A 16489-nucleotide genomic window follows, 5' to 3' on the forward strand; every position below is an offset into this window, starting at 1 on the left:
GGCACCGTTCAGTGTGCATTCCGCATCACGGATGCGGACCCATTCACTTCAATGGGCCCGCAAATCCGGAGATGTGGAACGGAAGCACGGAACACTACGGAGTGCTTCCTGGGGTTCCGTTCAGTGCCTCCACACCGCAAAAAGATAGAACTTGCTCTATCTTTTTGCAGAACAGAGGGATCGCGGACGCATTCAAGTGAATGGGTCCACAATCCCCATGCGGCTGCCCCACGGATGGTGCCCGTGGGTTGTGGACTGCAATTTGCGGTCCACAGCACAGGCACAGGCTTCACACGTTTGTGTGAATGACCCCTAAAAAGGACACATTACAAAATTTAAGTTTTTGTCACTCAGTTTTGCAATGTTGACTCCTGAGAATCTCAGTGTGACCATAAAAAGTTATTATATATAGGAGGTAAATTGCTTAGTTTTCATCCATTTAAAAAATTTAAAAGCATGAATGGCAAAATAGCATAAAAAAATAACGCAGATACACAAAAAATAGCCATGAAACTAGAAAATTTTTAATAATGTCGGCATTAGAGGCATCAATTTTTAATCCTTTAGACTGTAAACACACACAGGTGTTTTGTGCTATTTTTGTGCACTTTTGCGTTGTTAGGCTACATGCACATCCGTATGCCACCCGTTTTTTTTTTTGCAGATCCATTGTGACAATGCCTAAAACGGACAAGAATAGGACATGTTCTATTTTTTTAAGGGGCTACGAAACAGACATACTGATGCGGACAACACACGGTGTGCTGTCCGCATTTTTGCAGACCCATTGAAATGAATGGGTCCGCATCCTATCCGCCAAAAAAACAGAACGGACACAGAAACAAAATACGTTTGTGTGCATGAGGCCTTAGGCTACTTGCACATGAACGTTGTTTGTTTCTGTGTCCGTTCCGTTTTTTTTGTGGATAGGATGCAGACCCATTCATTTCAATGGGTCTGCAAAAAATGTGGTTCGCATCAGTATGTCCGTTCCGTAGCCCCGCAAAAAAAATAGAACATGTCCTATTATTGTCCGCAATTTGCGGACCGCAAAACACATACGGTCGTGTGAATGTAGCCTTAGTGGTATTTTTTGCACATGCAGTGTTTGGTGATTTTGTTGCAGTAAAAACTCTAGTTCCAGATGTCAGTTGAAAGTCTATGGGAAATACAGAATGCAGGAAAGACATGTGTTTTTTGCCTAGTGCTTTTTTTTGTCTAATTGGGGAATTTTTTGGTCTCTCTTTTTTTTTTTTTATGCAGCATGATGAAACTTTTGTAATTTTTTAAATCTCTTTCTCTATAGAGGAAAAAATACCTAAAAACAAAAAATGCCATTCACACATCTGTTTTCCAAAAACCGCCACATAAAGCGCCTAAAAGACTGCATGTGTATGAAAAAAAAAACACATGTGTTCTATAGTGCTTTTTGCCACTGAACTTGCCAGAATAAAAAATTTGTGTGGAAGAGCACTTACAAATCTATAAGGCACACAAAGACAAAAGAAGAAAACTCACTGGTTTGTTGATCCACAGGATATCAGCATTATCAGACAGTGATTCATCAGGGCCGAAATCTGTAACCGGCTGAGCCTCTACTCTTGAGCTTTGCTTTCGCTTCAGCATACTATTATCGCTTTTGGTTTTCTGTAAATGGAAAAAATGAGAGAAAATTAGCACCTAATAAGAAATGGATGAAGCACACATGCCATACATCCTCAGAATAGCAAGACGTAAATGTGTAATTTAACTATGATTAATCATTTCATGTCATAGACACAATGTTATATTTTTTTTAACGCTTCAATAGTTACAGAAGTTACCTTTACATGTACCTTTTCTACTAGCTGGGCAAAGTTAGGTTACCTGCACCTGCTGAGGATTATGCACAGTTTCTCATGTGGGAAAAACCACAGCGTAATACAGTGCCAGCAAAGTGTATGAGATTTCACAAATTTCATATACACTTTGCAGCACATCAATTCTTTGCGTGGTTCTTTTGTAGAGATTTCACCCCTTTCAATGCAAGGGTGAGATCTGTGGCAAAATCTCATCAAATCCCCACCAAGAAACAAAAGTAACACATGTGGGTTTTTGGTGAGGATTTGGTAAAGAAAGGCACATAATCTGCATGGAAATTCATGCATAACTGCACACATTGCTTTTTTGATAGCTATACGTGGATTCAAAAGGCATGGGATATACAGCATAAAGGGAGTACTTTGAATGCTGGATTCACGTCTGGCTTTGTCTCAAAAAACTGCCACAAAAACTTATTTTTTTTCTTAAACTAAGAGCTTCTTTATAGGGGAAAAAAGATTCCACAACAAAAGTGTAATTCACATGTCTGAAGATGTGGATTTTATATAATTTTTAAACAAAATAAAAACCCCTTAAACAAAACACCATGCCAAATTAATTCATGCATTAGCCGTACGGGCACACACACACACACACACACTGTGGCTTTTGCTCGAAAGACTGCATTAAAAGCTGCCACAAAAACTGTGGGGGGCATTTATCAAGACCGACAGATTACATACTGGTCTTAATCTCTCCACTACTTGCCTTAGATGCACCACAATCATTAAGAGGTGCATGCCACTTAAAGGAAGTCTGTCACCTAATTTTCACCAATTTAACTAAGAGCACTGCCCCACAGAAGATTGCAGACACATTCCAGACATCCTACTTTGTGCCTTTATTCCATGTCCAGGAAAAGCACTTTTATTCTGCTAGAAAAAAGCTCCCAAGTGCCCAGCTGAAAGTGAAAGTAAAAGCAGCTTTCACTCCTGACTCGATTTCTAACAGCTATATCTCCTGATAAAGTGCATATAATGCTATGATTCTGGTATAGTTTGAAAGGTTGGAATGCCAACTTTCAAACAAGACCAGGTTCTATTTCTAGTGGCTACCAATCCAAAGATATTTGGAACTAAAGCAGCCCTCCCCTCTTCAGTCTGGTTTGCTTTGGGCAATTGCAGCAGCAGAGCTGGGCACTTGGGAGCTGTTTTCCAGCAGAATAAAAGTACTTTTCCTGGACATAAAAATAATAAAGGCACAAAGTGCACACAGGTATGTTTGGGCTGTGTATGCAATCTTCTATGGGGCAGTGCTCTTAGTTATATTGGTGAAAAACAGGTGACAGACTCCCTTTAATATTTGCAGTGGATCTGTGCAGGTCTGTGTGCCAAAGCAGAGGTTTAGAAGAGCGAGGGAGCTAATAAATGTGATGGACAGCCTACTGTGGCTCCTTACCACTTTCAAAAGTGGCGAGCCTTGGCGTCTTATAGTCCGAGAAATACAGTAATTTATATGCAGTCTAGTAGGGGGTATGTAATAAGATGTGAGACACTCTCTACTAGGATTTATATATTTAAAAGAGAAAAAAAATAAAATGTAATACATTTTTACATATAATGCAAACGGGAAAAGTGTTTTCTCTGAAGCAGCTATTAAAGAAGTTAGCTTTCTATACACAGTGCTTGTGGACATCTAAGACTGGAGCCAATCTGTTACTGTTTCATCCTGCTTATTAGCATGATAAATACGTATTTTCTTCATGGCTTAAGCCTTGCTTAATATATTCTTTGTTCGGTTGTATGAGGGTCATTTTATGTTGAGTGTACAGTATATATGCAAGACTGGTCAGATTTGATTGTACAGATATGCACCTAGATGTTCATGATTTAAAATACTGTCACTTGAAAGTTTGAATTTCCTGTCCAGTAAACAAAAACTATGATCTCTTGTAACTGGTTATGCGAAGGAAGGATGTAGCAAACCTTTCCTGATTAGCCCCTTTCACAGGCCTAAGGCCACTTTCAGACGAGCGTGGTCATGCTCCGAACTCGCAGCGCAGCACCAGTCCTGACCTCTGAGCACTGACAGGATCGCATAGCATTATATTGATTTATGATGCTATATAACCCTTACAGTTCTGGAATATATTGGATAAAACTGACAGCATTATGTCAGGGTTATCCAATACATTGCAGACATCTAAGGGTTACACAGCATCATAAATCAATATAATGCTATGCAATGGCCTAAGTCTTTTTTTAACAAGAGGAGAATTTGATCTTAACACAAGAGAATGTTCACTAGTATAAAATCTGATCCTTTTAATTAAACAGCATTTTAGATGGGCCAATGCTCGTTCCTGATCATGTAAACATGCTTCTGATCATTTGAAAAACTAGCAAGTGCTGGTTTATCTGGTTAGCGCATCTTATTTGCAGCACCTAAAATCATTTGTCACATCATCCCATGTAAAGAGGGGATGTGCTGCCAACATATGAAAACTATATAGGGTCAAAGGATTGCATTACTGATCGTTTGCCCCCATACTAAAGATAACTACTGCATGAAAAGATGGGCAACCAGTGCCAATCAACATGCTGTTACTTGTTGCCAGACAGAATACTTGCCTGTGTGAAAGGACCCTAAGAAAGATGTATGAGAGAGCAGATCTGAATACTGGAAGTGATGTGAAAAAGGTTTAACATATGAACTGACTTGCAAATCATATATTCCCTCCTAGTTTACGATTATCTTGCAGTAGACTCTTATCACATGATGTGTACATTAAGCACATTTTAAAGCATTAAAAGGGTATTCCGATCTGTGACAATTGGGGCATATCGCTAGTATATGCCCCCATTGTCTGATAGGTGCGGGTCCCACCTCTGGGACCTACACCGAGAATGGAGCAGGGAAGGTGGTGGCTGGAGGACCCAAGAGCTCTCCCTGTAGTAGTGAATGGGAGCGCACTGCGCTTGCGCGGCCACCGCTCCCATTCATTTCTATGGGGCCGACAGAAATAGCCAAACCATAGCTCGGCTATTCTCGGTGGCCTCATAGGAATGAATGTAGGGCGGCCCAGGTGCTTTTAATTAGCAGGAGTCTGCATAAGGGTATAAATTCCTACCTCTCAGTTGGAGTTCCTGAGAGAATGTGATAAGGTGAGTTCCACACCTGTTTACATGGTGCAGTACTACACGGTGGCCATTGTAGCTTTGGTGCTGTGCTAATTGGTTGGTGGGGCCCAGTGTCAGGGTGGCTTTGCCAGACAGCGAAGGCGCTGTTTGACTGCTGGGTCCCGCTGCCTGCTAGTGCGCTGCTGCTGAGTCGGTGGTCGCAGTGCAGCACTGCGCCAAATTTAGAATAGGGTCCCATTCAAAGAGGCAAACCTGTCACGGTGAGTGCGCCTATGCTTTTTGATCAAATTGTATACTAATGCCTCATGTACAGCATGCAGCATAGGGGTAGGTATACGATCAATTGCGCTGAGAAGCAATGTTAATTATGCTGAGAAGGAGTTATTAGATAAATGCTAAGTATTGAGGATGTGCGATCCAGTTACTTTTCTTATATTTTATGTGGAACCATGCTTGCTTGTTTCCTGCTTTTATGATTATGAATTAGTAAAAAAAAAATAACATTCTGTCAACTCTACAGCTGCAACAGTGTAATCTACATTGCCACAAAGCAATCTCAATAGTTTTGCTTTTAGATTTTTCTTTTTATTGGAAAACTTTGATATATAACAGATATGGCTTTTTATGGACAACAGGATTATATATTACTAGTTATTTATGTGTATATTTGACAACTCAAATTATATTAAAATGGCTGCATTTATGACTAATTGCTGCACTGACAGATCAAATGTACTAGACTTATTTGTATGCTCTTTATAAACTGCCCATGCTGAAGGTAAAATTTAACAATTGAAAAGTTTTGTGAACTAATATTCGTAAAAGTCAACGGTAAGCTTCAGTCTGCCGAAAATGGGAATTGCCAAGATAGAAAATTTCAGTTGTGGTTACTCAAAACATCCTTTTCTTCCCAGAATTCCAGAGGAGCATGAATGGCCTGTAAGTCTCCTCACACCAATTAAGGCGCTCTCATCCCAAGGAGAGATAGTACCCCCCCAAATCCTGACAGGCCTCTCACCTAGTTAGGCCAGTACTCTCTGTTCTGATGAGGGGTCTGCAGATGAGGTGCTGGCTTATTTAATATCCGAGTCATGTCTCAAGGCTTATTTAAAGAGCTGAATATTGACTTCTAGGATAGCTGCCTTACATCTGGTGGCATTAGAGGCAGAGCTTGTTAAGAGCTCATTTGCATCCCTTTCTTCCCAGAAGGAGCATGTATAGGTCTCCTCACGCCGATTAAGGCGCTCTCTCCCCAAGGAGAGATAGTTTTGGGTATGGGGGGTACTAAGTCATGTATATTGCATGATTAGTTGTATTTGGACTCTTTTTCGTCACTTAGCACAAGCCATAAGGAATCCTTTTTTTTTTTTTTTACTGCACTCCTGAAAAGTGAGTTTATCCTCTTGTGTCGCTGTAGAGATCTTTGACATTGTGAGCGATCATTATCTTATTAGTATGGTTGGCATTACTGTAAAACTGGAATTACAGTTAGTATTCTATAGGTTGTCTTACACATTGTGTTGGGGTGCAGAAATTCCTGAATGCCATGATGCCATGCTAAAGTATGCTTTTATATAGAAGTATACAGTAAGCATATACTCTAGGACTGAAATGTCATATATATTGTAATGCTATACAATATTGTTAGATGAAAAAATGGAGCACATCCCTTACTTAAAATGATGTACTGCTGACAAATGATTATTTATATTTGCACACAAAATATGCCAGCAGGTGAACATTTTCTCATTTGTTTGCCATTCTCTGGGCATCTATACATGGGCCGATGGTCGGGATTCATTCACCCGATCAGCTGCCCATGGAAAAGACCCTTCAGCTGCAATACCAGATATAGGCAATTTACTAGAGCGGTGCGGTTTATGGAAGAAACAAATACAAAAAAAAAATCTTTTTTTCTAAACTCAAACATTTCTCAACTGTGCTGGTACGTCTGCTTTAACAAACACTTGCAAAGGGACATGTCCCTACATATGATCAGTGCTGACATTGTCAAGCTGTGTAGTGACATAGTCTTTTACAAGAGAAATAATGATGTAATTTGTCAATTTATTCATATATTTGCAGGAGTATAACAGAGTAACAGCATAATGAAGAGTTCTAAGAAAATATGCACCAACATTGACATTTTATGTGGATCGCACGTATTTTCTAAAACATTCATGGGCGGAGAGAAGAGATAACCGGTTAAGGACTTTTTTGTGACTGACATTTATTTTGGCAAGCTCAACTGATGTTCCACTACAGTCAGAACACACAATTGTGCTTGTTTATATGGCTGTGTTTGCAGATTGTTTTCTCAGTACAATTTATTTAAAAAATGGAGCGAAGGGCCACATTTTAGGACCCATAATATAATAATATAGGCCACTGGTGAAAGAGTAACTTGGAGGGTATAAAAAACTCAAAAAAATTGAGTAACCTATTCAGTTATATTGTTTATCATATAGTTTTTCATATGCTACCAGAGGAATGAGAGACTGTATATTTAAAAGGTTAGAATATCTTATCTGACAAATTAAAACGTTATGTAGTACAGTATTTCATTATCGTCATGATTTCTATTTTCTAATGTCAAATGACTTTTCTCAAAATGAACATTGGGCTAATATGAATTTACTAATGTATTCAGTTAAAACAAAAAAAGTTTAGAAAGCGGAGAAAGGTCTGGAAATACAAAATAAAAAGAAAATGTAAATGACATAGTAATAATAACAACCTCATTTTGAACTTCTAGCTCTAGAGATTGCTATAAACTAGGCTAGAGAAATAAATTAGTTGTAAGCAATCTGGATCTCCCCAGCAATTGTGCCTGTTGAAATAGAGGCAATTTCAGTAATAACAGTATACTGTATTACCAAATTGCTGTGGGAATGTGTCATCAGAAAATGACCTATTCTTTAAATAATGTTTTTATGTTAAACACATTTTTAAAGAATTTTTGGTTCATTTTTAATTTTCCATTAAAATTGATATTTTAGCAGATTGATATATTGTTTTATGGGAAAAGACTTAGTATAATCTCTATTTCATTCATTTATATTCCTGCCCGTTCTGGTCTTTGAAGTCAAGGAGACGGTCAGTGATTGTCAGCCTTCCCTCTATGACTGTATACACAGATAGCTGTCAATCATTGATAGGACCGCCTCCTTGAGGACCGCCTCCTTGAGTTCAAAAGCCCCAAATAAAAAGGAATTTAAAGGACATCTCTCAGCAGATTTGTTCCTATGAAACTGCTTGACCTGTTTTATGTGTGCTTGGCAGCTGAAGACTGTGTTGGTCTCATGTTCATATGTGCCCACATTGCTGAAAAAAATGTTTTAATACAGTCCGAAACAAAAGTTTAAGATCACTTGGAAAATTGCAAAAAATCATATTTTACATTGTTGGATCTTAACAAGGTTCCAAGTAGAGCTTCAACATGCAACAAGAAGAAATGAGAGTGAGACAAAACATTGTTTGAGCATTCAATTAATTGAAAATAACGATTAAACTGAAACTGGCTGTTTTTCAGCTGATCCAAATTTTAGGACCACATGCCTTTAAAAGGCCAAATCTGTGCAAAGATGTGGATTCATTGTAATTTTCTGTCAGGTAGTCACACGTTGTGATGGCAAAGGCAGAAAAACTCTCAATTTTTGAACATGGTCGGGTTGTTGAACTGCATAAGCAGGGTCTCTCACAGCGCGCCATCGCTGCTGAGGTGGGACGCAGTAAGACAGTCATTTGGAATTTCTTAAATAATCCTGAGGGTTATGGAACAAAAAAGTCAAGTGGAAGACCCAAAAGAATTTCACCAGCACTGAGCCGGAGGATCCAATTGGCTGCCCGTCAAGACACGTGCCGATCCTCGACCCAAATTAAGGCCCTTACTGGTGCTGACTGCAGCCCTATAACCATCAGACGACATCTGAAACTGAAGGGCTTCAAAAACAAAAACGCCTTCAAAGACCTCGTCTCCTTGAACGCCACAGAACTGCTCGTTTGGACTTTGCAAGAGAGCACCAAACATGGGACATTCAAAGGTGGAAGAAAGTTTTATTCTCTGATGAGAAAAAATGTATCCTTGATGGTCCTAATGGTTTCCAACGTTACTGGCATGATAAGCAGATCCCACCTGAGATGTTTTCTATGCACCACAGTGGAGGGGGGGCCATAATGGTCTGGGGTGCTTTTTCCTTCAGTGGAACAATGGAGCTTCAGGAAGTGCAGGGGCGTCAAACGGCCGCTGGCTATGTCCAGATGTTGCAGAGAGCATTCCTCATGACTGAGGGCCCTTCGTCTGTGTGGTAACGACTGGGTTTTTCAACAGGACAACGCTACAGTACACAATGCCCGCAGGACAAGTGACTTCTTCCAGGAGAATAACATCACTCTTTTGGCCCATTCTGCGAGTTCCTCTGATCTAAATCCAATTGAGAACCTTTGGGGATGGATGGCAAGGGAAGTTTACAAAAATGGACAACAGTTCCAGACAGTAGATGGCCTTCGTGCGGCCGTCTTCACCACTTGGAGAAATGTTCCCACTCACCTCATGGAAACGCTTGCATCAAGCATGCCGAAACGAATTTTTGAAGTGATAAACAATAACGGCAGAGCTACTCATTACTGAGTTCATGTTTGGAAGTTGAATTTCTGTTTTGGGGGGGTTTAGTTTTTTTTTGGAGGTGTGGTCCTAAACTTTTGACCAGCTGAAAAACAGCCTGTTTCAGTTTATTCGTTGTTTTCATTAAATTGAATGCTCAAAAAATGTTTTGTCTCACTCCCATTTCTTCTTGTTGCATGTTGAAGCTCTACTTGGAACCTTGTTAAGATCCAGCCATGCTAAATATGATTTTTTGCCATTTTTCAAGTGGTCTTAAACTTTTGATCAGGACTGTATATGCAAATTAGTCTCTAGGAGCAATGGAGGTGTTGCCGTTATACCTGGAGGCTCTTCTCTCCTTGCAATTGCAGTGCCCTCTGCACTTTGACAGGGCCCAGGAAAAAAACATCATCAAACCTGGTCCTGACTTCTCCAAAAGTCAAAAAAGCAGAGGATGTGGCAGTTGCAGAGAGAGCAGAGCCTCTAGGTGTAATGGCAATGCCCGTGTTACTCCTAGAGGCTCATTTGCATATATGAATACATAATGTTTCCCAACAATGCGGGCACATATGAACATGGGACCAACACAGATGCCTTCAGCTGCCAAGAGCATATGTAACAGGTCAGCCAGTTTCATAGGTACAAATCTGCTGACAGATGCCCATTAAATGAATGAGATACAGGTTATACTGAATCTTTTCCTTCAAAACTATATATCATTCTGCTCAGCTTCTTCTTCTCTATAACATGCTGCTTGCATATTATTCACATTTTCATGGTGACAGGTTTCCTTACAAAATGTGATGTCACCATGCTGGGAGCATCAAATCCAGATGCCGTCAGTGAGGAGCCACTGTCCCCGCGTGTTCAAGTGGATGAGTTTTTTTTTTTTTTATCCCTGAAAGGCCACTTTTTTACACAGTATACCTGTTTTTACTGGATGTTAAACAGGTGCACACCTACCTAAATATCTGTTAAAAATGGGCCCATTGATTTAAATGGGGTCAGTCTGTGCGCAAAAATGGCCAAAAATAGGACATGTCCTATTTTCTGATGGCCGTTATTCACTGGCTTTTAAAAACGGCCATGTGAGTAGCCCCATAGACTACAATGGTTCTAAAAAAAATCGCTGCGACTGCTCTTAACAAGAAAAAACTACTGTCTTTCACATTCCTGTGAATAAGGCCTTAGAGCTTAAAAGGGTTGTCTCACTTCAGCAAATAGCATTTATTATGCATAGAAAGTTAATACAAGTCACTTACTAATGTATTGTTATTATCCGTATTGTTTCCTTTGCTGGCTGGATTAATTTTTCCATCACATTATGCACTGTTCATTTCCATGGTTATGACCACCCTTCAATCCATCAGCGGTGGTCCTGCTTGCACACTAGGAAAAAGCACCAGGCTATGTGTGCTCCCATGGCTCTTTTTCCTATACTGTGCAAGCACGGCCACTGCTGATGCATTACAGGGTGGTTGTAATCATGGAAACGAGCAGTGTATAATGTGATGGAAAAGTGAATCCGCACAGCAAAGGAAGAAATATGGATAATAACTATACATTAGTAAGTGGCTTGTATTAACTTTCTCTACATGATAAATGCCTCTTGCTGAAGTGAGACAGCCCCTTTAAGGGCTCATACATACAAAAATGAAAACAAATAGCTGTCAGTTTTTCATGGCCATTTTGCATCCGTGTGTGCATCCATTTTCGGGCCGTCTATCCATTTTTAACGATTGCTTTGCATCTGTTTTGTAATGGCTATTAAAAACAGATGTAGCTCCTTGGCTTTTTTTTGTTTTTAACCCAACCTTTTCAGTGCCCTCAGTATTCATAATGCCCCCTCATGGGGTCGCAGTATATATAATGCCCCCCTCATAGTGCCCCAGTATATATAAAATGGCCCTCACATATGGCACCAGTACATATAATATTAGTTTGGTTATAATTAGCTTCTGGGAGTTGGCAGCAAGCAATGTACTAACGGGGGATGAATGATCGTTACTACATCCGTTTATCCCATACAGTTTCATTGTTTGTTGGTAGCACATCCCTCTTTACACAGGATGATGTGCCGCCGAAAAATGAGGATTTTTGCTCCCACATGAAAGATGTGATCAATGACAAATGAGCATTTGTACAGACACTCATTCCTAATAATTGGCCTGATCCTTGGCCTATGTAAATGGCCATCACATTTTAAGGGTGGTGTCATACTAGTTTTTTTTTCCATAGCATTTTTTGCAGTTACATTTTGGGCAATTGCAAAATATTAAATGCCCTTAAAGACTTGCCCTTCTTGTTGTTACAAGAGAAATATGGAATAAGCCCATTTTTTTTTTACTTTCTTACTATCACTTATGTCATGCCCATGCACAGACTATAGACAAATCAATGTTTTATTTTCAAAATCAGAGTAGCATTGAATATCGCACTAGAGCACGGGGGGAAATATTTCCTTGCCACAAATATATTATAAATGTGTGGACTGAAAACACAACTTACTAACAAAAGTAAAAATAAATGGAATATTTATATTAAGGAAATTAATAGCCAACAATGGGCTTAGATTTATAAGAACTTAAGGGGAGATTTATAAATCTCCCCCTAAAAGCTCATCTTTATGTAGTTATCATAGGATTCATTTAACATTGTACATGGTTTATATTCTACACCAGTATCCTTACATAAGTTAAAAGTAAATGAAGAGGCTACCTGCTTACTCTGTTCTCATGGCATAACATACTGTAAACACATCATATGAAAAATGTCCAGCACACAATTAATTGGCCATACATTATTAATGTGGCAGTATAGAGCGAGGTGAGTGATGCAGCCGTAAAAGGGGGAAGGAGAACACTGATCCTTACAGTTTTGCTTATGGCAAGGATTATAATTACAAAGATTTGGTGTTGAAAGAAAATCCATATTAAAAGCAAATGGGAAAACATGGTGTATAGATTAAAAATAAGAATGAGCAAATGGGAACATATACCAACATATTAGAAGCCATACACAGCTATATTTTTCTTCTCTCTCCTGGCTAGACAGATGTATGTGTGTGTGTTTGGCGGATAGTTATAAGAGTTATTGAATTAATCATGATTTTTATTTATTTTGCTTCAGTTTTTTGTGCTGAAACTATTAATAAAATTTAAAATAAATGAAATGTTGTGCAAATATAGCATCTCTGGCACAGTGTTTTATGGAGTTTTGCTGTCCCTTGGCACTTCTTTTAAAATGCAGCATGCTCTGGGTGTGGATTTTTTTTTTTCAGGCATCTCCAGATGCGATGGATTAACTGGGAACCTTGACAAAAAAAAAAAACCTTAACCTTATATTACACCTGCAGATTATACAGGCGATTGTCAGGAGGAAAGCGTTCCTTCCAGGCAATCGCCTGCTCACTAGCGGAGGAGACCACTGCTATTACATGCAGTGATCTCCTCCTCAGTATGGGGACGAGCGATCGCTCCTCCCAATACTGTAACATTGTTTGCCAGCAGCAGAGCACTGATTACAAAGCACAATCTGCCGACGACAAACCAGAATTTTTAAGCCTGCTAAAAGATTTCAATTATCCGATGAACAAGAGTTTGCTCATTCATTGGGTAATCAGTTGCAATAGTACGCTGCCAGATCATCGCAAACGAGCGTTCATACGAATGCTTAGCAATGATCTTAACGAATATCTGCAGGTTTAATATAATCTTTAGTGGGCAAAATCTAATCTCAGTAGGACCAAACATGAGGCTCTCTTGAGATTACAATCTGATACCTCCTTAGTGATAAAAACTTCAGACAAAGGGGAAATATTATATAATAAAAGCGCAGTGTGAGTGCGCTGTGTTCGTGTGTGTGTCACCCGTTTTGCACTGAGCATGCACGGTGGGGCAACCAATCAGGACACAGCGCTCCATGCGCGGCTGCTCCGCCCACAGCATCGCGCCAACCAATCAGGAAACAACGCTGACACTCTGCTTCAAATAACTGTTTGACCCCTTCCATGACGCGGTCCTTAGAGACCGCTGTCTGGAAGGGGCTAACCATTGGGTCGCTGCTCTGCCCTGGCAGACGCCGAATGCTTGAAGTGTTAATGCCCCCCCCCTTCAAGATGCAGAGCGTGCAGCACCCCCACCCCCCCTTTCAAGATGGCAGAGCAGCAGTGGGGTAGAGTGTTAGCTGTAATGTACAGCTAACACTCTGCTTGAAACAGCGGACATCGGTGCTGGCACCAGTGTCAGCCATTTAACCCCTTCCATGCCGATGTCCTTAGGGACCGCTGTATGGAGGGGCTAACCATCAGGTCGCTGCTCTGCTGTGGCAGCAGCCGATGCTTGAAGGATAAACTGAGGGAGGGAGCTCCCGCCCTCCCCCATCGGGCCGCTGCACTGTGGCGGCGTCCCGATGGTTACCATGGCAACCGGAGGCCTTCAGAGGCCTCCGGCTTGCCGTGGTATATCTAAGCCTAATCAGGCTCCTGCTAAAGTCAGGAGGTGTGAGTGTACTGCAGTGTATTGTAAACCATCAGACCTAAAAAATGTTAAAAAAAAGTGAAAAAAAAATAAATAAATTCTATATCCACACATAATTGGTTAAAAATGTAAAAAATAAAAAACACTAAGCATGTTTGGTATTGCTGCTTCCGAAAGGACCTGATCTATAAAAGGATCATGTTACTTTTACCGCATGGTGAACAGCATAACAAAAAAAGAAAAACTATAATGGAATTGCAATTTTGCCCACCGCACTTCCCCAAAAATTGTATAAAAAAGTGATCAAAAAAGTCATATGTATCCAAAATTAGCACCAATCAAACCTCATGCCACAAAAAATGAGTCCATACATAAGCCTATCGTCCAAAAAATAAAAAAAATATGGCTTTTAGAAAATGGAGTCACAAAAACATGATTTTTTTTTAAACATGCTTTTATTGAATAAAATAAAGTTTAAAAAATCCACATACAGATGTAGTAGAGTTAACACACATGCTTTCTGAGACGTGTTATCTAATCTTTTGTTTCAAGATAACACGATGAATTAAGAAATTTGAGTTAAGAGTTTGTGTGTTAACCCTGCTACATCTGTATTAGGTATCATTATGTCCGTAATAACCTGCTCTATAAAATTAGCATGTAATCCAACCCATCTGGTGAACACCATAAAAAAAAAGTGCCAAAAAGTAAATTTTATATCACTTTACATCACAAAAAGTGTAATACCAAGCAATCAAAAAGTCATATGTGCCCCATCATGGTACCAATCAAACCGTCATCTCATCCCGCAAAAAATGAGACCGTACGTAAGACAATCACCCAAAAAATAAAGATTATTTTTGTTTTCAAAAATGCTTTTATTGTGCAAAATAAAATAAAAAAATGCACATATTAGGCATCACTATGTCCGTAACAACCTGCTCTATAAATATAGTATGTGATCAAACCCGTCTGGTGAACGCCGTAAAAACATTTAATAAAAAATGTGCCAAAAAAGCAATTTTTTTATCACCTTACATCACAAAAAGTGCAATATCAAGTGATCAAAAATTCATATGTGCCCCAAAATGGTACCAATCAAACCATCATCTCTTCCAGGAGAAATGAGACCCTACCTAAGACAATCGCCCAAAAAATAAAAAATAAATATGGCTTGCAGGAATTGGAAACACAAAAACATGATTTTTTTCCCAATTTTTTTTTATTGTTTAAATCCAAAATAAAATTAAAAAATTTGACTTATCGCTGCATCGTTACGACCTTCTCTATAAAAATATCACATTATCTACTCTGTCAGGTGAACATTGTAAAAAAAAACAAATAATAAAAACTGTGCCAGAACAGCAATTTTTTGTTACCTTGCCTCATAAAAAGATAATATATATATATATACACACACACACACACACACACACACAATGCACAACTACCTGTACCTCTAGCAAAAGATTTCTATACTGCAGGAATAACCCTAATAATAACATGCCCCCCGCACCGCTGACACCAGCTCGCTCCACAAGCAGGTCGGAGTGCCACCATTTCTGTTCATCAGTCCCAGCCGCCATTTCTGTTCGTGAGTCACAGCACTATCAGCCATATAGAGATGAGCCCCTGTCAGCAGTCTGACCTACCAGTCTCTACCAGCAGTCTCAGCACCAGCAGTCAGTGCCAGTTGTACAGCCACAGCCACCAGTCACAGTGCCAGCAGTGTCAGCCACCAGTCAGTGCCAGCCATCTCAACCATCAGTCAGTGCCACCAGCCACAGCCACCAGTATCAGCCACCAGTCAGTGCCAGCAGTCTCAGCTACAGCCAGCAGTCTCAGCCACAGCCAGCACTCAGTGCCAGCAGTCTCAGCCACAGCCAGTAGTCTCAGCCACCAGTCAGTGCCAGCAGTCTCAGCCACAGCCACCAGGCAGTGCCAGCAGTCACAGCCACCAGCCGCAGTCAGCAGTCTCAGCCACAGCCAGCACTCAGTGCCAGCAGTCTCAGCCACAAGCCACAGCCAGCAATCTCAGCCACAGCCACCAGTCTCGGCCAGCAGCTACAGCCACCAGTCTGCGTCAGCAGTCTCAGAGTCTCAGCCACAGCCGCCAGTCTCAGCCACCAGTCACTGCCAGCATTCTCAGCTACAGCCAGCACTCAGTTCCAGCAGTCTCAGCCACAAGCCACAGATATCACTCAATATTATTGATGACAGAAGCAATTATGCCAGTCTACCCAGTAATCCTACAAGTCAGTATCAAACTGAACTTGATACAATTGTAGTCTCAGATTTGGATGAAATTAAATTCCCAAAGTCCAAAGTTTTATGTGTTGCCGAAAATCCATAATGGACCTCACCCGCTGAGAGGGAGACCAATAATATCAGGAGTGGAATCCAGAATGGCAGCATATACATTAATAAGGTGCTGCACCTCCTTACCTTCTTACATTAGAAACACTTCA

The 16489-nt window shown here is 40.2% G+C and overlaps 1 protein-coding gene across 1 annotated transcript in view; it reads right to left on the bottom strand.

The window, feature by feature from the left end:
- NALCN (sodium leak channel, non-selective) overlaps positions 1-16489 on the bottom strand; it is a 1068865-nt gene that overhangs the window by 965546 nt on the left and 86830 nt on the right. The window contains exon 2 of the mRNA XM_040425261.1: positions 1519-1647. Within this exon, the coding sequence (XP_040281195.1) occupies positions 1519-1626 (108 nt within the window). The 5' untranslated portion in view covers positions 1627-1647. The remainder of the gene's footprint in view (positions 1-1518; positions 1648-16489) is intronic.

Source organism: Bufo bufo, chromosome 3 (genome assembly GCF_905171765.1).
Source record: "Bufo bufo chromosome 3, aBufBuf1.1, whole genome shotgun sequence".
Taxonomy (NCBI): domain Eukaryota; kingdom Metazoa; phylum Chordata; class Amphibia; order Anura; family Bufonidae; genus Bufo; species Bufo bufo.